Below are 21,752 nucleotides of genomic sequence, written 5' to 3'. Positions count from 1 at the left end.
TTGTGGGTGGTTTTTTTTGGTGTGTGTTTTTTTTTTTTTGTTTTTTTTTTTTTTGGTTGTTGTTTTTTGGTGTGTGTGGTTTTTGTTGTTGTTGTTTTGTTTTTGGGGTTGTTTTTTTGTTTGTTTGTTTGGGGTTTTTTTTTTTGGTATGAGAGATCAAGCAGAGATGCTACTAGCAGGATTCAAAGTTTTCCAAAATGAGGTGTCTGGTAACACAGAAGATAATTTCGCTTTCAAAAAAGAAACACATTCCATTCCTGTGTGTGTTAAACTGATATCACTGCTGGACAACTCCCAGAAAAAGCCATTCTTTAGCAGCAGTATAAAATTTTATGCCAGTCCTCTGTGTTCCTGAAATTAGAGCCTCTTGTATGCACGTTTAGCAGCACTATCTAAAACAGAGTTTCGTGCTTGAAACTGGCTGTGGGCTTTAACATCACCGCCCAATCTCTGCTTGTTTCAGGTGCCTGAGCTATGGAAAAATTATGCTTGTGCTTCAAACATATTGAAACATGATTAAGCAGGCCTGAGGTAGAAATATATGCTTGAGGGTACTAATAAAACATAGCAGCATGTGCTTTGCTGCTGTGGCCTAGTAGAGGCGGAGGAAGCAGGGGCACGAGTTCCAACAGGTGTGCAAAGACGAGTTAGGCGGTTTTGTTTTCTTTTCTTTTTCACTCCAAGATAAGCCACGCCGTATCCTACGCCGGCCTTTTCCCCGACGGCTGAAGGGGAAGCTCCCGCGGCACCCCAAGGCAGCGGCGCTCAGCATGCGGAGGGGCCCGCAGCCTGCCCCTGGCAGACCGGACCAGTCCCGGCCGGGGCCGCGGGACACAATGCCCGGGCCCGCCCCGCGCCGTTCCCGCCGCGCGTCACCGCGGGGCGGAGCACGGCCCCGATTTAAGGGGCAGCGAGGGGCGCGGCCGCCGCAGCTGCGAGTGCGGGAGCGCCGGCGAGGGAGGCGGTAGCAGCAGCAGCAGGGGTAGCTTCGGACACCGGCACCATGCGTGAGATCGTGCACATCCAGGCCGGGCAGTGCGGCAACCAGATCGGCGCCAAGGTAGGGACGGGCGCGGAAGCGGGGCGCTCCGCAGGTCGCACCCCGCGGGCGGCGCGTCCCGAAATTAAAAGCGACCCGGGGTTTGCCGAGGCGTCGTGGCTGCTGCCCCTGTGCCCCCCCGCCCCGTCCGTGCCGCTCTGAGCTGCCGCGGGGCTGGGCGGGGCAGGGATCTGTCCGCGCTCCCGCCCGGCGTGCCGGCCTTCCCGCAGGCAGCCGCGGCCATCCCGCGCTGCCTCGCCCCTCTGCGGCCACGGCGCCAGCTGCCCGGGCAGGGAGCGGGAGGTGCTTCAGTGCCACACACCGTCACCGCTGAACGTGTGCAGGTGCTGCCGTCTTGTAGTGGCTACGGGGTCTTAAGCCAATGCTAGACAATGGGAGGACGCCAAATTGATATGGCTAGAGATGGTTACCCTTTGGATACAAGCTGCAAAGGAATTCACTTGCATTTCAGTGCTATGGCTGCTCGTCAGCCTCCTGCTAGTTCAGCTGCTGCGGCCAGCGAAGCCCTTGTGCACTGACTCACCTTCCCACCCGGCAGCTGCTCTGCCATGCAAGGGAGTGGTCAGCGCCGCGGAATGCATGGGCTGCACCGGGGGTGTGTGATTGGCACTGGCCAGCTGTTTCCACTGGCACTGGAAATGGCTAATTGCCATTTTTCAAAAATTTCCTCTAGTTCTGGGAGGTCATCAGCGATGAGCATGGCATTGATCCCACGGGCAGCTACCACGGGGACAGTGAGCTGCAGCTGGAGAGGATCAACGTCTACTACAATGAGGCTGCGGGTAAGTGCCTGCTTGCTCAGATGTCCTCAAATAAATGGGGCAGCCATGACAGTTCATTGAGGCTGGAAATATCCCTGAACAAGATCTGTCATCTGCCAGCGACTCCTCTAAGAGACCTTTGTTCTCAGAAAGGCTCTGATAACACGGTAGTCTTGATTGTGACAGTGCCTCTCCAGAGAAATGCAGGGAGGTGGAAGACCTGGTCTCTGAATACCAGCAATACCAGGATGCCACTGCTGATGAGCAGGGCGAGTTTGAAGAGGAAGGAGAGGAGGATGAGGCTTAAGCCGCCTGGTATCAAAGAAATTTCTATAAAGCAGGCATGCATCTGAATGACTTCTGGTAGTGGTGGTGAAGCATGTTTTCTAGAAACTATGTACCCAATTATCCTCTCAGCTTTTGTGACTTTACCAGATTTCTCACTGTAACAGTTCTGAATCCTAATTCTTACAATGTTTTTTGTCCTTTGATATTAAGAGCACATAAAGGCATGTATTCAAGATCATGGCTTCTGTCTTTCTTAACACCTCTATTGGACAAAGAGCATTTGTTCAGGCTGGGTGGCAACAAGTAAGTTTAAAGACATGTCAGAAGTCTTGCACTACAGTGGTATGCTCTGATCACTGAGGCTTATATTATGTTCTTAAGACATATGCTTCTCATGCAAATATGTTTAATGTTTTTCTTACATGATTCAAACCTACCTATAACTCCATTGAACATGGAAAGCCAACCAAAATTCCTAAACAAGGCAAAGGCTAAGCACCTCTGACTTGTTTTACAGTTCATGTCAGCGTAAGAAATCTTCCACTTCTCTGTTGAAGTCCTTTGCAAAACGCAGGTGTAAATTATGCTTTCCTTCTGGCATCAGAAGCAACCTTAAAAGAGAAAAAAACCCCCTGCTGATTATACATTTTATTCTGTGAGTGTAGGTAATTAAAATGCTTGTTGCATTTTCCTTGCTCTTGGTTACCCAGTAAGGAATTGTAGTAACTCTTAAGTACTGTCCTTATGTATGTGGCTGGAATGTGAACCACAGCAACAGCTGGAACAGCAAGCATACTACTTGTCCCTCTCTGGGTAGGATAAAATAAGCCTAAACCAAATTTTTGTGTCCTAGACCCAGTTTCTAGAAAACTTTCAGGTGATCTTCAGAGAAGGTAAGTTCCTAAACTTATGTAAGATGCACCTTTGAAAGGTATGTAAAGTACCTGAGCACTTTTGCCTCTTTCAGAGAACAGTAGTTGTGCCGGGCAGTGAATTGTAGAGTTCTTGTCATTACCCAAACTTGGTTAGTATTTGTACTTTGTCTAATCTTTCTGCAAAAAGACGATCCAAAACTAAAACCATTCATTCATTAAAATAAAAATGGAAGTCAGAACTTCTTTGGCTATACCAAAATCTTAGAAGTAGTACCTGTGAATAAGGTTAAATTTTTATAATATGAATATGAGTTTGACATGCCTAAAATTCTACTTTCTTTTGCTTTCTGAGACAAAATTTATATATCAGGGATGTATACTTCTTTATATGGAGGTGGGAAATTCTTTAAATTGTTTTGTTCTACCACATACTAAGCAGGTCCTATAGAGCTGAAACCATTTTGAATGATACTATGTTGCCTTCATGTCAAAGGCCCACTATAGCAAGAACGATTGGTCTCCTTTTGGCAGTGGCAAGTGCTATTTTGTTTTGGGAAAAGAGCAGCGGTGTGTGAACATACCCAGCTTTTCTAGTGGATCCATCTGAATTTCATGAAGTCTTTTCTTGAAAGATAAGCAGCACACAGATGCACAAACTAAAGCACTGTGCATGCTATTTCCTATTGCTGTAAATGTTTCTGACTACTGTAATGCTACCAAACTCCAGCCATACCATGCAAATGCTGAATTATGGCACACTCTTTCACCATGAGAAAAAACAGCAGTGTATCTGCACTATAATCAGAAGAAGCTTTTTCTACTTTACTACTAGATAAAAGTCAAGACAAGAAAAACTGATGGTGGAAGCATGTGTTACTGAAAATGTACTGAATTTAGGCTTTTCTTTCTGCTTCACAATGGAAAATGGCATTTCTAATGCAACCAGGGAAGAATAGGACCATGTGCCCAAGCTTAAATTTCTGACAACACCATCAGTCTGGTTTCTTTTCTGACAAATAAGCATGCAGGGGAGCACTTCAGAACAAAGACATGCAAAGAATTGCTGGTTTATGTTTTATTGGATGGTGTTTCCTCTTTGGCTTGTCTTCCAAAGAGAAGCTATCAGATTCTTGTCTATTTTCTTGGAATAATTTGCCTTAGTCAGCAACTGGAGTACTTTGGATCTCAGTGAAACCCAGCAGGATGATAGCTGTTCTGAACAGGGCATGTAGGAGTGACAAACCAGCAGACATGAAATAAAACACCTGCATGTGATTGTTAGGAAGATCTCTTGTTCTCATCTTTCCTGTAGCAGAATGCATTACTATGATCAGCAGGGCTGACTTTGAGATATCATTCATTTTTTGCACTGAGATGACACCAGCAAAACACACAAAGTGTAGTTCCCCATACTTCGCATTCATAAAAACCACATTTTTTTCCCCCCTCCACTACTTCTGTTCTCCAATGTTAATCATCACAGTCTGTTATTAAGTAGTAATAAAATGCTTGCATTTGTATGCAAATTCACAAAATTCAGCTGGTAAAATCACAGCTTTTTATAGGAAGTGTTTCTGGAATTTTCAGGTTGTGCTGGTTTTAGTTGGGATAGAGTCAGTTTTCTTCACAGTAGCTGTTGTGGGGCTGTGTTGTAGATTTGTGCTGGAAACAGTGCTGATAATACAGAGATGTTTCTGTTATTGCTGAGCAGAGCTTGCACAGCATCAAGGCCGCCTCTGCTTCTTGTACTGCCCCACTAGGGAGGAGACTGGGGGTGCACAAGGATTTGGGAGGGGACAGAGCTGGGACAGCTGACCCCAACTGACCAAAGGAATATTCCATGCCACATGGCATCGTGCTGAGCATACAGAGCTGGGGAAAGAAGGAAGGGGGATGTTTGGAGGGATGACTTGTCTTCCCAAGTAACTGCTATGTGTGATGGAGCCTGGCTTTCTTGGGGATGGCTGAACATCAGCCTGCCTGTGGGAGGAGTGAGCTAAGTCTTTGTTTTACTTTGCTGGCATGTGTGGCTTTTGCTTTAGCTATTAATCTGTCTTTATCTCAACACATGAGGGTTTTTTTCCCCATTTTTACTCATCTGATTCTGTCCCTGATCCCATGAGTGAGGGAGTGAGTAGTACTGAGTTGCCATCTGGGGTTAAACCACAACACACATGAAGCAGATTTTTCTTGTTTATATAGTAATGTTTCTGAGCACACCTGTACATTTTTTTCCTCATTCTGCTTTCCTTAAAAACATGGAAAATTCATGGGACAGGTGGAAATAGAATCTCTGAGGTTGTTCATATTATTAGGGCAGAGCAAACAGAAGTGTTTCTAATAACTGGGAATCTCTCTCCATTCATAGTATCTAAATTCCCTGTTCTACTGAATGGGACAGAAATGAGGTCTCTTACAGCAAAAGGAATGCAAGGTCGTAACAACAACTTTGCTTGCTTTGATAAAGCTTAGGGAGTAGTAGTTTGTGTAGTGGAAAGAGGAAAAGGAACCTGGTTTCTCTCAGAGGGCTCTAGGAAGGAGCTTATTAAAATATTGTACTTTTTATATTGCAAAAAAAGTCCAGCTGCCTATTTGCATTGTACCTTGCTAGGGAAGTTCAGAATAGCTCTCTGTGTGGCAGAGAAAACTTATCCAATACATTTTTTTTTAACAATGAGTTTGAACTACTTCATTCCTTCAAGAATGATTTCTAAAAATTCCATCATTTAACTTACCGAGAGCCTTTGATGTGCTTATGAATGTATTCTGCATGAGCTTGTGGGACCAAAGGGTCTTTCTCACCATGAATTATAAATGTGGGACATTTAATATCTGGCAGCAACTGTTGGCAGATATTACCTAGGGAGAAAACAAACGAAGGTCACACTTTGGTTTAAAACTGTATGAAAGATGAAACTGCTTCCATAAAGGGCTCTGAACTCCACTGGGCTCTAGCTATTGCCTCTCCTTGTGGATTGTGTGTGATTAATCTACAGAACTATGTAAGCAGGACTATAATTAACTTACTTTCTCCAAAATCTTACTTCACTGCAATTTGCTCCATTAATGGATGCTAGCACAAAAGGATACAGAGAATGAAGTACTTCTGTTCCACATTTCCCCCAGGCTCCCTTTGACTCTTCAAAGCTAATACATGAATCTCATTCCCAGCTTTGTTCTTTTCAGCCTTAGAGTTCTATGGCCCTCACCTTAAGCTCCATTTTGATACAGCAGCTGTCTGGTTACAAGATTTGCTACTTTTTTGGAACAAATTAACTTAGGCAACTCATACCTGTTGAACCTCCCAGGCCCATTACTGTCTGCAATGCTCTAAAGGACTGACCCTGGCTGGATGCCAAGCAACTATCTAAACCTCTCCATCACTCGCCTCCACAAATGGACAGGGGAGAGAAAACAGAATGAAAGGTTCCTGAGTTGAGATAAGGACCAGGAGAGAGCACTCACTGAATACCACCATGAGCAAAACAGCTTGGGGATATCAACTGAATTTATTACTAACAGAATCTGGGCAGGATAATGAGAAGTAAAATAAATCTTAGAAGCTTCTTCCTGGGTTCTACCTCCTGTCCCTCTGTGGTGCAGGGAGATGGGGAGTGGGGGTTGTGGTCAGTTCATGATAGGTTGTTCCTGCTTCCAGGGAGTCCTTCCACTGCTCCAGTGTGGGGTCCCTCCCACAGGAAACAGTTCTCCATGAACTTCTCCAACATGAATCCATCCCACAAGCAATGGTTCCCCACAAACTGCTGCAAGGTGAGTCATCTTTCCACAGGGTGCAGTCCTTCAGGCACAGCCTGCTCCAGCATAAGTCTCCACTGGGTCACAAGTCCTACCAGGAAACCTGCTCCACTGTGGGTTCCTCTCTCCATGGGTCTGCAGGTCCCAGCAGGAGCCTGCTCCAGCATGGATTTCCCACAGGTAAACAGCCCTCTCTTGGGCATACATCTGCTCTGGTGTGGGCTCCTCCAAGAGCTGCGGGTGGATCCCTACATCCCTGTGGACCTCCATGGGCTGCAGGGGCACAGCTGCCTCACCAGGGCCTGCACTATGGGCTGCAGGGAAATCTCAGCTCGAGCACCTGGAGCACCTCCTTCCCCTCCTTCTTCACTGACCTTGGTGGCTGCGTACTTGCTCCTCTCATATTCTCACTGTGCTCTTCTCTGGCTGCAGTAATATCTGTTCAGTAACTTTTTTTTTTCATTCTTAAGTAGGTTTTCACAGAGGTGTTACTGCCATCACTGATCGGCTTGGCCTTGGCCAGTCCATCCTGGCCTTGGTATGTCCATCTTGGAGCAGGCTGGCACTGGCTCTGCTGGACACGGAGGAAGCTTCTAGGCACCCTGCAACCCCCCTGGTACCAAAACCTGGCCATGCAAACCCAGTACAAATGCATAACCATTTGATACAAATTGTACTAAAGTTATTCAAAAGTTATTTCCCCCACCCATTCATAATTTTGTTTTCTAGTCATTAATCTCATTAGAAGTAATTTCAATGGTTATATTTAGAGACTTTTCTGAATTTTCTCCCCTTTTTTCCCTAATTTATTAGTAACCCAGTTTCCAAAGTCACTGCCTAACTTCCCACGTTCTTGCAAGGCAATCTTTGGGCAAACTATCCTCAATGGGCTTTACTTTCCATTTTTCTTTGGGATAACTTTGTGTTTTTGTAGTTGCCACCTTGCAGCTACCAATGGCTGTAAGATTAATGCTCGTACATGCACACTTTCCTTAGCTCTAAAGTCAGAGGCTGTTTTACAGTTTTTCCAATTGTTTGGTTATTTATGCAGCCTTTGTTTACAGTTCTACTGGTTAAATATTTTTATTTAGAATATTTTGCCCATAGTCCTCTAACATCTGCAGAAATGTTGACTATTTTTCAGAAGAAGCTCCAAGTAAATTTAGGTTATTTATCTAGGAACATAGTTGGCAGTCAAACTATTATTACCTAGTTTTCAGTCCTAAAACTGTATTGTACTAAAACCATTAAATGGTATTTGCTTTAAAAGCATGGAACAGCAGGAAGAATCTTGGATGTTGCAACTTTATGCAACTTACTCAGTTTCAATAATTGTTAGCTCTTTCTAAAAATTCATTTCTTATGGTATTTTACACTAAAAGCTGTCTCATCAGGGGAAACAGTCTAGTTTTAAAAAGATCTTGATGTTTTGGCCAAGACTGGGTTTGCTGTCCTCCTTTTATCTCTGATAGGTTTTATTAACACCTTTTCTTATATCTCCTGTATCTGTGCCTTTGTTACAGTGTTTTAACTTTAATTGCAAGGTGGCCTGTTTGTAATCTAAGTTGGAAAACTGGTTTTCCCTTGGAAAAAACCCTGCAGTCTGATAGCTTCTCCCAATATCTGACCCAGTTTCAGCATCTAAGGTAATTCAGCTCCTTGTTACATGTTTCTTGGTGACTTCCTTTTCACAGTCACTTTATCTCAGCGTCTGAGGCATGTGCAGATAGTGAAGGGATGTCACAGCCACAGATTCACCAGACTGAGCTTTGCACTTCTGAAAAAATAGTTTTGAGGAGATTCCAGAAAAGGTAAAATAAAACTGGAACATAATTTGTTACATCACATTACCGGGAAAAGTCCCGGTCCTGTGTTGACCCTATACAAAAATTTATGGGAAAAAAATGACCTGAAGGAACGTTTTCTTTGTAGTACCTGCAACCTGTTAACGTATATTACCTTTCATCTTTCATTATGAGAGCTACAGGAAAATATGTATAAGAGTTACAAACTCCTTTTTTTAATACATTATGTATTGCTCCTTTAGGCAAATTAAAAGCAAATTCCCTCTGAATCAAATAGAACTGCAGATTATTATACATAATATCCTTGGCTGAAAAGGTCTATGAAGAGTAATTGCAGAAATCTTCAGGGATAAACAGTTATATTGTGTAGTTTTGTTTTTATTTTATTTTTAAAAACCTAAATTTCTTCAATAGTGTTTTTAAAATGTGTTTTTTTTAATTCTGAGTTCTCAAAATCTGAAGTCTCTTTTTTAACTCACATGCTACAAGGTTTGAAAGAGTTCTTTAGCTCTGTTTTGCAAAAAGTGGCAAGAGCATGCCTTACTTTTTGTACATCTTAACTATGTCACCAAGAGACAATGTTTTTACACAGAGACAAGAGGAGAGAAGGATTCTGCCTGAGCAGAATCCTTCCTATTTAGTCTGCACAAAAGCAATGACTTAATAGTGCAGTTTTGTGGTGGAACAAGAGGAGAGCCTCATCAGCTAATATTTTCCAGAAATGTTTTCCTTCGTACCTTTCTGGTTCTGTGAACCATCTACAGAGTAATTATGTTATTCCTGAGTGTGAGTCAGACCCAGCTTTTAATGCCATATGCAGAGTCTTTCCTTTACTGGCTGCTAGAAGTACTATTAGATTTTTTTTTATCCACAACTGCCTGCTACTCTAATTGCCTCAGTTCAACATTGTGAAAGCCTTACCATCTGAATTTTCAGCAAAGCGTGATATTCCATCTACCCAAGCCTCACAGGTTTCTGCAAAGTACTTATGTCCATACAGCTCTTCCAGTGGTTTCTTGACCTTTTCACTCCATTTTGAAACATCTCTGATGCCTACATAAAATAAAGATGAAATATGTTATGTCCTTTCCAGCAAAAAGATTATGAACCACATCTAATATGGGGAAGTTCTCAAACCAGACTGCAAATATGTATTTCAAACTTGAAACTGCAATGAATATTTCAAATAATTCATAGTATGGAAAGGGTGTAAAAAAGACAGTTGTACAACCTCTGCTGTGGTCTTCTCGGTTATAGAGGAACATCTTGTTATTATGGTCACAAGGGAAAACAGAAAAACCATAATATACAAAGGACTCAGTCCTAAAACTTCTGATTGTTCTTTCTGGAAGGCTTTCACAAGAGAAGCTCAAAGGCTACCTTGTATCAAAATGGGACTGTTTCATAACACTGTTCTAGACCTGGCAGTTCTTTTTCATGTCCTCTAGCCTTTTGCATCGACTCATGGATGGAAGTTCTTCCATGGCTCCCACCAACTCTCAGAGGAAGGAAGCTCTTACTGAGGCATTCCAGCAAGCTGACATCATGGTACATTTCCCATAGTTTTACACAAAAACAAGTGACTCAGTAGAGATCTGTGACTCATGGCAGGCTGGCTAAAACTGTACAAATAATCTGACATTTTAGTTATTTATTGGATTTTTCTAACTTTTTTCCTCTAAAACTTTTGGTACTGCTCATAAACTAGGTATTCAAAAGGGTTATTTTCACTAAACTGTATTCCAGCTGTACAGCTTTGTACTGACAAAATCTGAAACAAAGTTGGCACAGCAGAGAACAGGACAGTACTGAATCATCAAACTGCAAAATATGCCACTAGCAAAGGTTTTAATTGGTTTCAAAAGGGAATTAAGGGAAGAAAGGAGTGAGGTGTTAATTAACAAAGAGAACCTGTCCAGCCAAATGACAAAGGTAGCAGTGACTGAAAGTATTTTATAACAGCATCTGATTGGAAATGAGTCTGCTCACCCCAGGCCAGGTGCTACTGAACAATGGTTTCCCATATAGAATCTATTGCTTTATCCTTGTAACTAGCATTAATTTAAAAAGAGAAGGGAGAAGCCAGTGTTGAAAGGACATGGATACCAAATCAACACCTTTCTTTCCTGCCAAACTCACCAATGCAGCTGACATGCACTGATGAGCCAGTTGTAGAAGACTTGGGCTGCTACTCTCTGAGCTCTATCAGCCAGCAAGAGATGTTGAAAGCAACAACTCACAAAGGACAAAGGCCAATATTGCAGTGGGTGCTCCATGTAAATAGGATACTTTTTGTTGTTGTTTGGGGTTTTAAAAAATTTTTTCTTTTACATTTTAGTCTGTTGTGTAGGGAGATGTGCATTTCATAGTTATACAACAAAAATTTCATAACTACAAAAACACGTAAAGAAATAAAGCATCTTACAGAGCTAAAAAGCATTTTGCTTTCTGAACTAAAAAATATGTCACTACTGCTACTACCACTTTTAGTTCTAGTATAGGTGAGGTAAATACAGATGTACAATATACACACTTGTAATTTTGCTGAAGCCAGAGAGCTTTCACAGCTGGTATAAATCAAACTCCAGTCACTAAAATGAAACTATACTGGCTCACATTTGTTGAGAACTGATGTGGTTAACTCTTTTCATTTCTATGTTCAACAGGAAATACAGCCTCTTTCTGAGTTCACCAGCCAACTTCTTCCTATTTTTCTTTATAGTGAGCAGTGATCTCAGACTCTACTTCACATGAGTGGAATAAGGATCAGAAATCCCATATTTCTTTACTTTGCAAAGGTTTTCTAATGATAATAATTAACTCTGAAGGAATGCAAATGGTAAAGACACCTTGGGACATTTACTTGAATGATTCATTGCTTCCTGAACTTAAAAGGTAAGTTATGAACTTGTTTTCTTACTCTCTATATTATATAGCCCCTGGAGGCAAAAGCTGTAATGAGCTAGCCCAATTATCTGTGGACCTGGTTTTATACAGGTTGTGCAAGATGTGAGATAAGAAATGAAACCTGAGGTTTGATAGCATTATTTGGAATTTATTTTTAGAAATTTGTTATAACAACAAAACTTTGACTTTCTGAAACATGCTGATAAGCTATTGTAACTTCTGCTTTTCATCAGACTAAGTTGGTAAGGGCTTGTTAAAAAATCTATTAAATTGCCCTTAGAGTAATTGTTAGAGAGTTTCTCACTATAAATTTAATCTATCCATATAACTAGCAATGTACTGAATTTTGTGTCCTGTCTCTTTAGGTTTGTTGTGTCCTCAGCTCTGTCTCCACTTAGCTGTCACATGACTGAGATCCTTGGGTCAAGTAGAAAGTAAAATAATTCATTTACATACCATTGTAAATTCTCACATCCTCTTGAGTAACGCTGGCATTTGCTCCCCAGACAACCAACTTGTGGATAAGATTTGGGTACTTTGCAGCAGCAATGAGAGCTGTAATTCCACCATCACTCCACCCCAGCAAGGAGAACTTCTTAAACTTCAGTGCCTTGGTTCATGCAAGAAAGTTATATGCAAATCATCAGCTGGCTTTACAGCCAAATGTTAAATATTTCTTGAAAATTAACTGTAACATTTTAGGCACAACACTACGTAGTTGAACTATAGTTAACTTTTATAATTAGAAAACTCAATTTTATTGCTATACATAAAAATGCTTAAGGTCAAATTTAGAAAACAAGAAATTACACCTGCCATTTCAATTTTCTATAACTCTTTAATAAAACAGGCAGTAGTCCTATTAGACTCTTGCTGCATTTTAAAAAGCCCTCCAAAAAAAGAAAAGGTGATTTAAAATAGAGAGTAAAGACCTTTTCAGAGAGCCTGATGATACGAAGAATCCATAGATTCTCTTGGTGTGAAGTTGGCAAAGACTATCACAGTGTGAATGGTATGCAATTCAAGATTAACTTAAGAAAAGCGTAAGACTTGAAAAATGGAAGCCAGTGATCTTGGTTACTGATGCTATCTGAGCTAAAAAAAAAAAAAAAAAAATTAAAAATCTGCTTTTTGGTAGTAACCAAAAAACGCTTAAAGTATTTTCTAAAGGATTGTATCAAATTTTAGTTGCTTATTCACATTTTCTGAAGCTTGTAAGTGTATGTTTGAAATGTTACTTCACGGTCAGTTGCAATTGGAAACATTAATAACTAAATTCCTCTTTCTTCAAAAGGAAGGCTTAGGGCAAAAAAATATGACAACCAAGACCTTAATTCATTCTGACCAGTGACAGGACCCAAGGGAATGGCAGGAAGCTGAGTTGGGGGAGGTTTGGGCTGGATATCAGGAAAAGGTTTTTCACCCAGAGGGTGGTTGGGCACTGGACCAGGCTGCCCAGGGCCATGATCACAGCACCAGCCTGATAGAGTACAAGAAGCATTTGGACAATGCTCTCAGGCACATGGTGTGACCCTTGGAGCATCCTGCACAGGGCCAGGAGCTGTACTCCATGAACACCCAGAGGGTGGTTGGGCACTGGACCAGGCTGCCCAGGGCAATGATCACAGCACCAAGCCTGACAGAGTACAAGAAGCGTTTGGACAATGTTCTCAGGCACATGGTGTGACCCTTGGAGTGTCCTGCACAGGGCCAGGAGCTGTACTCTATGATTCTCATGCATCCCTTCCAACTCTGCATGTTCTGTGATTCCATGACAATGCTTACTATTAGAATTTGAAACCCTGTTTCCTCATAAATCACTATAGGCACTTAAATCACTATATTTTGCAGGGAGTACTGATAGTCACAGGTGAGAGAATTTTGTGTGTGTTATGTTCAGTGGAGAAAGAGTGCAGAAGGTAAAGGCACTCATCTGAAGGTTGTAGAGGGACGATGGTTAACCAATGGTTCAATGGTTAAGCAACACTTGAAGTTTTGCATATAGCTTCTGTGGTTTATGAACTCATTCACAAGAAAATGAATATTTCACAGTATTTTTTGCTTTTGTTCTGCAGAAATTACAGCCTTTTAGATGTAATTAAGCAGGATATTGTACTTTTGGAGGAAAAAGAGCAAGTTAGTTGAATGAGTAGCTTTCTTTGGTGCTTGGTGATGTTGGAAGTCCAAGCCTGCTTTGTTGTGACAGAAGAAAGTAAAAATGCAGGTAATGAGAGAAACAACTACAGAGAGAGAAAAAAAAAAGTTTCTACTTTGCTTGTAAACTTGATGCTCAAGTGAGGCACAACTTTACTAATCAACTCAATATTTAGCAGACTTCTATCCCTATAAGGCTTTTCTGGTTTTGGCTTCATCCTCAGTATTCTGCTCACTGTAGTTTTGACCAACTTTAGATTTCACTCTGCAAAGCTATAATTACTAAACAGAAAAAAAATAAGGTAGGGAAAAGAAAGGGACATGGAAAGTAAGAGCTGATAGCAAAAAAAGAGAACTTTCAACTTTTGCAGCTGATCAGAAGTTGGCCCTGGTCTGATGAAGCAGCAGCTCATCTGCATCCAGCTTTCACTGCTGTGCTGCTGAAGAGTTCCTGGTATGTTGGCAGATTTTGGGGGTTGGCAGCAGTGCTTGTAAAGGTTAAATTTTTGATGTTGCTACTGTTCCCCTACTGCCAATAGCAAATGATGGAGCTCAAAGTTGGCTGATGGATGGACTAGCTGACTAAATTTTTTGTTCTTCCTGCCAGGTTATTTCAGATCTATTTGCCTCCAGTATTTCTCATGTTTACTAGCCTTTATCTTGATGCATTCTTTGGGGTATCTCAGGATGCCTTTCCAGCAGGAGGAATTTAATTTCTCCTTTGCAGCCTTCAGAAAAACAATGTGATGTAACAGATGTGCTGGATAAGGTGTGCATGTTTGCTTGCTTTCATTTTTAACTACTTACAGTACAGGTCGCTAACCTAACATGGGCAATAATCTGAAATATGATTGCACAGTTTTGTGGGTGATTTTGTGCTGCCTTTACTCAGTGAGAGAACAAAATTTCTTTTCAAGTCACCTTCTCCATCCAGGCCTATGTGAAATGCAATCCAATGACCACAACAGTGAGCTGAAACACATCACTCTGCACTGCATGTATGCTTTCACTGCATCACATGGAGTGTAGCACAAGCAAAAGTTACAGCTGATCTACAAAAACATAGAGAAGCCTAAGCCCCCTTCTGCTAGGACAGTGGCTCTGAAGAGTAAGAACTTCTTAAATATCAACAGTAATTATTTCCCTGATGATTGTTTTAATGCTATTGACTTTGCTAGCATAAGACATTGGAATGGAGGGCAGCAAGGTGGACTCAGGTGCATTATATTCCTTTTATTTCAAGTAAACTCCTTCAAAGAAGACAAACTGAGATACAGAACAGAGTCTTCTGCATAAAAGTGCTAAATACTCCACAGAATTTCAGCTTTTGTTACTTCACAGAAACCTTGCATCACTCACAGCTCCAGCAGAGACACCAGAATATGAAGGTGACTAGAACAAAGGTTTTGAAGGCTCACCCATACGGATGTGGTTTTTGTCTGATTGTAGGCTGGATGATGCATATAAACCATTATATTCTGGAAATCATAGCTGGAATGATTCCTTAGGATTTATCCTTTATAATATCCTAAAATAGAACCTAGTCACCCACACTTGGAAACACTTTAGTAAGTTGTTATTATATGCTTATATTGAGAAACATCTTCAGAAAAACAGGATGCTATGCCTCATTTGCTTTGGCAGCTCTAGAGACTGGTAGGCTGCTGTTCTGTTTGGCTGGAAGCTACATGGTTACATTCCCTTTGGGGAAAGCTCTGTTTAACATTTTGCATTTATTAGTATTTGATCAGAGACAAGAAAGGGGGACAACCATTTAGACTGCAAGTTTGTCGCCTATTCATGGCAGCATCTTTATTTTCTTTGCTAGTGTAGCAGAAGAAACTGAAGATTTACAGTACAGAGAGATAGCTTTTATGGTTAGAGGCCAAATCTCTGTCTTAATCCCAATTCTGCTGTCAGACTTGCTTTGTTTTGCTATGCAGAATCCACCTGGAAGGCCACATTTCCAGTTTCAGATGGGTATTCAGCAAGGTTATTGTTTATTACAGAAATATGGTTGGACTGACTGTCTGAATCTTGCCTCATATTTTTTAAATTTTAATGCTCTGCCAACTTTCTTAACATGACCAAAGAGACTGTGTATTTTAATATAAAAAAGCCAGAATATTAGCTAAAGCTAAACCAGAAAATAGTGTCAGCAGTTATAGGACAGAATAAAAGCGGAACACAGAAACACAGATTTGAATAAAAAATTCTGCAGGAAGGAGAAATAATAACAGCTTTAGGCCATATTCTTTATAGCCACAATAGCTGTATTAATTAGTAAGATTTGGTATGGTCACAGGAAGCTTTTAATTTCCCACAAAAATTACTTCAGTAATATGCTGTAAAAGGCAAAGCATCAAGTTAATTTTTAGAATCAAATGTTGCTTAAAATGGGCTGCTCAAGGCAAAATGCCAAGATTCTATTCGATAGAAAATTTTCTAAGAGCCCTTCAGTATGATAATCCCCTCAATTAAATTACTTTGCATAGATTTTGTTTCTTATACACACATTTAACTAAACTTATGTAGTCCTTGGCTGCAAATCTCTTAGGGCAAGGCCTTAGAATAAAAGCATATTGCTCTTTATTAATTCCTACTGCTGAACCTCCATGCATCTTGCAGAATAGGTGGAAGAAGAAAATATTTTCTGGAATAGTGTGTATATGCTCACTTTTAAGCCTTCATTTGTATGGTCTTTTCATAATCTGCTGTCTGCTGGAAACAACATTCCTCCTTCTCAAAATTTAAGGACAACAAAAAGAAAAAGGAATAATAAAAATCTCATAATAGACTTACCTGCATAAGATCCACAGCATCTTTTGCATCCCTCTCAAAGAAATCTGGAGGAAAGTCTCGAGATGGAGGAATGGACTTTCCATAGCCCCGAGGATCCCAAGCAACAACTGTGAAAAGTTGCTTATTCATAGACTTAAGCTGCGGCCCAAAATCAGTTTCACCACTCCCTGAAACATTATAATTTTTCAATTTTATTAACCACCATACTGCAAACATAGTATATATACTCTAAAGGGAAAGTGGGGAAATCTTGTAACTTCATTCCAAATAAGAGATTATCCAACAAGTGAAGTACTCTTTAATTGTAACTATTCATTGCAACTCTTAGACGGGAAGTGCCACAACTAAAATCTTTAGAAGCATCTGCAGTATGTTCAGAGCAAACCCCTTCTGATAGGTATGAAAGGTTATCAAGAACAGCATTCTCACATATGATAAAATATAGTTTCTTAAACTGAGTTACCCAAGTAGGGATTTATATTTGACAGATTTAAAGCATCCGCATGGTCACTGCTGTTTACCTGGGCAATAGAGGTGAAACTGAGAGGGCAGGAATATTTTGCTACAAATTTGTAAGTGAAAAGCACTGTGCCAGACAGTTACTGTTTGATAAAGCATCTCTATTGGTGCTTAAAGCTGACCTTTAAATACACTGTTGTTTGAGGAGACTGGCGACACAGAAGAATAAAAAGATATAATTTTATTTTCTAATATGTAAAAATAAACCAAATACAGCCATTTTTTTCTGATGCAGAACCATTTCTTTTACTAATGATTCAGAGCTTCAAACGATTTAAAAATGAAGTACTCCTCTCTATTGCACTAAAATATCTATGAATGAAGGTAACCTAGCATGAATTTAAGACTGCAGTTTGTGTTGTGTTGTGGTCATAATAGTATCAAATGCTATTTGATTAAAACTTGTTCAAATGTAATGTACTGAAATACAAAATTTGCTACCCATTGCTATCTAAAAAGGCTGTTTAAAGGCATTTAAAAGGTTTTTTTTCTGTCTACTTGGACAAATCAGTCCTCAGATACCATCAACAGGTCCAAGTTATAAAAGAGGCTTTATATAGCCTTCTATGATGACAGCAATGTATGCATAAGAATAATAATAATCTTCAATAATAATAATAATAATGCTCACAACTGAAGAAATACATTATTGCTGTTTAAAGAGTTTGCATTGGCAACAGTATTGCTAGTTTAAAAACAATAGATTGATACATATGACTACTTGAAGGACGACTAGTATTAATTTTTTTCCACCCTCCCCTTGAGAATTCTTTGAAAGAACTGTCCCATGAAGTCTTGAAAACGTTGCTGCCAAAAGGAAATGTTTCCTGCTCTTCAGTTCTTGACATTTTATCATCTTATCCAGCAATTCAATTAAGCATTTGCCCAACTGTGAGCACAGTAACAGTCCTACTGACAGCCTGCCATGAACTGTTGGTGAGTCTGATGGATCCTTTAGAAGTGCAAGAACCCAGAAAAAATAGGCTGTGTAAATTATAAAAGGTGGTTATTAAATATAGCGTTTTCGATGGACAGACACCACTTAGCTAGCAGAACCTGTTGTCCATCTCAAAAAACCACTGAGAATCTTAATGATGTTGCCCTGAATAAACAAAATGTGAAAATACATCTTTAAGCAAAAAAAAATAAATTAACACTGACTTTTTCACAATAAACTGTAAGGGTTACATTATGTCTATAAATTCAGTTGGAATCCATCCAGCTTCTAAAGAGGAATGCATAATTCATTCTGTGTAGCAAATATAGCTGACCTGATTTTTCCTTCCCTTCTGCTATTTTCCACCTTGTGAAGCTATTTGTCACCTGTCCTGGACACCACCTTTGCACAGTTAAATCCAAAAGTGCAAGTGACCACTAGGTAAGTCAAGACACTTTATAAAAGGTGCCTTTATAAAAGGTAAGTGAAATATTCTAAAAACTGTTAACTGATGGCAACAACTCTGCATTTTCCTTTCTGTTTTAAGTGTGGCAATTTTTTTTAAATGGCATTGCTCCATAATCAGGTATTGAATACATTACAAAATAGTTTTGTGCATTCTTGCTGGAGACCAAATGGATAAAGAAGTAGCTGCTCTACAAAGACAAGATAAAATCTCCAAACCTAGCATTCCTGGAAGCAGAAGAACTGCATGGCTTCCTTCTCCTGTTTGTTGGTAATGCAGGTGGACTCCATTCACTTGGATTTTGGCAGATGTTATTGAAGTACTAAGGACAGGGGAAAAGGAGAGAAATAGGAAAACATTCAGACAGTTAATTTTAATTACTACTTGGTCACTCCAGGAGTACAGAATAATTACTTTTCTTAGATATTAACGACAGCACTGTGAGATTTTAATGGGTCACTTGCCTTTCATGGGTGCATAGAAGATTTAAAAAAAAAGCTTCTCAGGAGCAGAGAATTGTTCAGTTGTGACCACTATGTAATATTCATATCTGGGCTAAAGGCTTGGGGGTGGGAAAAGAGTCTTGATGGTGCAACCAGGAAAATACAAAGGCAGCTTTACATGGCTACAGAAACATTGAAATAAATACATTAGAGAGGAGAAACCTCATTCTGTCACAGCATAACTTTCAAAATGGCTGGTGTTCACCTTGCTATTACTAAACTGAGCCTCTTCATCTGCCAGAGAAACCACAATCTATTGCTGCTGTTCCTCGTGAACCACAGGGTCTGCAATGAAAACCTCTTTGCACTGACATGAGAGAGGAGAAGAAGAATGTGATAATAATATTTCTGTCAGTGTAATCTCACCAGGACATAACACTTAATTGGAGAATACCACATGAGCAATAAACTAAAAAACCACCACAGAAACCGACTGACCGACTCCACAGGCCATCTCTCAGCCCCAACACTTAAACCCCTACACTAATCTTCAGTACAAAGCAAGACAAATGTGTAAATGCAAATAAGTGACCCAAGAAACCACGTCCAGATACAAACCCCTAGTGAGAAAGCAGAAGTAGCACAGATTCGAAGTACCTTAATAGTACAAACCATTACATCTGTTCTCCCAGGCAAGTTTGTGCCCTAATGGTTGCAAAACATCTTTTCAACAGCCTAATTAATTTCATTTAAAGCTAATATGATAAAAATCTTGCCATTTGGTTATCTATTGAGTAGCCATAATTTTACCTAGATTAAATATTCATGCCTTTGAGTTCAATCACTGTGAATTTCATGTTCATAGAGACATGTTGTTTTCCAGTCTTAGATACAACAATCTCTATTCCACGATATGCACTGGGCAATTCATTAACAATTTAATTTTTATATATAAAGTCTGAACTACTTACAGTACGTATAGAGTTGAAAGTGGTGAATTACAGATAAAAACAATCCCACTAATTTAAACCCTTTCCATAAGAAAAATGAACAATAGCTTACAAACTCAGGTTCACAATACATAGGTGGCAGTTAAACCACAGAACCTCTTCAACACAAAGCAAATTTTTATTTTATGTAAAATCTTGGGTCTATGTAACCCACCATGCCACATGCCTGAATCAAAGCTGTGACTCTGCAGAATAGTATCACCTCCCCTTATGTGCAGATCCAGTTTGGAGTACAAATGCAGATCTGTGGCAAGAGTACAGCTTGAAGAAATTCATTGTGTAATTACGACTTTGGTGATTGCTATGCTAATGTGATCCAAATGACAGTTTGCCTGTAATGCTAAACTTCCTTACAGTCCATGTATCACATTTGATGTGGTTTATTACATCTCACAATTAAAATTCTCTATGTAGCACTCATACAGCTGCCTTAGCCCATTTTCGAATACTGACTTTCACTCTTTTTCTTTATACGTTTTTTATCTTTTCATATCCCATCTTTTGGTTTGTCATTAATTTCAACAGGTATTTTATTACAGTTTTCACCACAGTATATCAGCACATTGCTCTTACAAAATTTTAGGAATTGTATCATGGGGTTTTTTTGCTTATGTTTAATAATTGCCAAACCCACTTTCAGTTCCTAACAAAACAGAAACAATATCTTGTAATTTTTTTAGAAACAGGTTAGCAATGTACAGTTTAATAGACAGAGTTACATATTGTGCTTTCCTGATTCAGATTTTTTTCCACATAGTTCTATGTTTTTAGGATTAACTATTAACATCAGGGCCTTGAGAATTTTGCTGAGTCTGTGCTCTTTTTCCATTCTTGGATTATGCCTCGGTGTGAAGTCCACTGAAATCCAGGAGTTTCATGCAGAGGGTATTTTCAATACTTTTTGGACTAACAACAAATAAGTTGGGTTTTGTACACATTGAGAAATTGTACTGGAACTGACAACACCTAAGGCATACTTAGTCCTCTCAATACCAAATTTCTGTGAGCTTGACATCACCTCATCAGTTTGCTTGTCAGCAGGATGACTTCACTTCTGTTAAGTTTTCATAAAGAGTGGGGTTTTTTTGTTGGTCGACAGAATTGGAAACTCAGGTAAAACAAAACAAAAAAACCCACCCTGGTATTTCGAATTAGTAATGTTAAGGTGCATAACTCTTTGAGGAGCATTGGATACATACTGCCTGTGTTTACCAAGGCAGCACAGATGCAGAGTGGGCAGATCTTGTGCTTCACCTCGTCCTCTGTAGGAGCGCAGTTTAACCTGGGAACTACCCCTGTTCCAGCTGTGCTACAATACGACCTGCTCTTTATCTGTGCAGGAGAAAAAATTTATGGTACTATGTCAGTTTTCCTCAATAGGATCTGCGGCATAAGCAGTATGACATAGACTAGATACACGTGTTCTCTTGGCGACCTCGGCGACCTCCAGGGAGCCCCTTACCAGCAGCAGGTGGCCGAGGGGACCTGGCACGGATCCTTGCGGGAAGGCAGGAGCAGGCTCCTCAGGACACGGCCAGAGTCCCCGCTTTGTCACCTCCGCCCTCCCGGTCCGACGCACCACCCCCTCTGCTAACACGCTGTGTCCGTCCCGCCGCCTGTCTGACAAACATCCCCTTCCCCGAGCCGCGGGCAGGGAGCAGGGAGCTGGGGAAAGGGAGAAGGAGGCGGCTGTGGATTTTACCCGTAGCAGGCGGCCGGTCCCCGGGCCGTGAGCGGCGCTGCCCGGGCGGGCGGCTGCAACTGCAGCAGCGCCAGAGCCCGGAGGGCCCGGCCCGCGCTCCGGCAAAACATTGCACCCAGCGACGCCGGCCCGGCGGGGAGGGAAGGAGACGGGGAGCCGGCCCGCCTCTCTCCTCGTGTCCTGCCCCCGAGGGGCCGGTAGGACCGCCTCCCTCCCCGTATCCCGCCTCCCCTCCCGTGTCCTGCCCCGCCGGGCATGAGGCGGGGC

The 21,752-nt window shown here is 40.9% G+C and overlaps 3 protein-coding genes and 1 long non-coding RNA gene across 5 annotated transcripts in view; 2 read left to right on the top strand and 2 right to left on the bottom strand.

Moving 5' to 3' along the window:
- Window positions 1–2,344, top strand: part of LOC120497243 (tubulin beta-2 chain) — a 15,798-nt gene extending 13,454 nt beyond the window's left edge. Inside the window, exon 5 of the mRNA XM_039698463.1 lies at window positions 2,123–2,344. Coding sequence (XP_039554397.1) covers window positions 2,123–2,128 — 6 coding nt within the window. The 3' untranslated portion in view covers window positions 2,129–2,344. The remainder of the gene's footprint in view (window positions 1–2,122) is intronic.
- On the top strand, window positions 903–2,100 carry LOC120497248 (tubulin beta chain-like). Its single transcript, XM_039698470.1, has 3 exons — window positions 903–1,060; window positions 1,734–2,058; window positions 2,090–2,100. The coding sequence occupies exons 1-3, from the start codon at window positions 1,004–1,006 to the stop codon at window positions 2,098–2,100; spliced, it is 393 nt and encodes a 130-aa protein (XP_039554404.1). The 5' UTR covers window positions 903–1,003.
- Window positions 2,295–21,752, bottom strand: BPHL (biphenyl hydrolase like). The gene is made up of 7 exons (XM_039698464.1): window positions 21,486–21,752; window positions 18,549–18,652; window positions 16,409–16,575; window positions 11,909–12,062; window positions 9,467–9,598; window positions 5,720–5,843; window positions 2,295–2,720 (listed from the first exon to the last, which is right to left on the bottom strand). The coding sequence occupies exons 1-7, from the start codon at window positions 21,740–21,742 to the stop codon at window positions 2,633–2,635; spliced, it is 1,026 nt and encodes a 341-aa protein (XP_039554398.1). The 5' UTR covers window positions 21,743–21,752; the 3' UTR covers window positions 2,295–2,632.
- LOC120497245 lies at window positions 18,706–21,479 on the bottom strand. Of its 2 annotated transcripts, none has more exons than XR_005626463.1 (3): window positions 20,983–21,479; window positions 19,039–19,140; window positions 18,706–18,955 (listed from the first exon to the last, which is right to left on the bottom strand). It is a non-coding gene; the product is annotated as an uncharacterized LOC120497245 (long non-coding RNA). The 2 variants fall into 2 exon arrangements; XR_005626464.1 differs by having other exon boundaries at window positions 21,246–21,479.

Source organism: Passer montanus, unplaced genomic scaffold (assembly GCF_014805655.1).
Source record: "Passer montanus isolate IOZ18808 unplaced genomic scaffold, ASM1480565v1 scaffold126, whole genome shotgun sequence".
NCBI classification, from domain to species: Eukaryota; Metazoa; Chordata; class Aves; order Passeriformes; family Passeridae; genus Passer; species Passer montanus.
This window is presented reverse-complemented; position numbering and strand designations above follow the sequence as displayed.

What these genes read in the sequence shown, in the direction of transcription:
- LOC120497248 (XM_039698470.1), top strand. Translation starts at nt 1,004, where the DNA reads ATGCGTGAGATCGTGCACATCCAGGCCGGGCAGTGCGGCAACCAGATC. An exon ending in GCAACCAGATCGGCGCCAAG is followed by an intron (nt 1,061 to 1,733) that starts GTAGGGACGGGC and finishes AATTTCCTCTAG; the next exon opens with TTCTGGGAGGTCATCAGCGA.
- BPHL (XM_039698464.1), bottom strand. Translation starts at nt 21,742, where the DNA reads ATGCCCGGCGGGGCAGGACACGGGAGGGGAGGCGGGATACGGGGAGGG. An exon ending in GGACCGGCCGCCTGCTACGG is followed by an intron (nt 18,653 to 21,485) that starts GTAAAATCCACA and finishes CCCTGTCCTTAG; the next exon opens with TACTTCAATAACATCTGCCA. An exon ending in ATGCTGTGGATCTTATGCAG is followed by an intron (nt 12,063 to 16,408) that starts GTAAGTCTATTA and finishes GCATGAACCAAG; the next exon opens with GCACTGAAGTTTAAGAAGTT.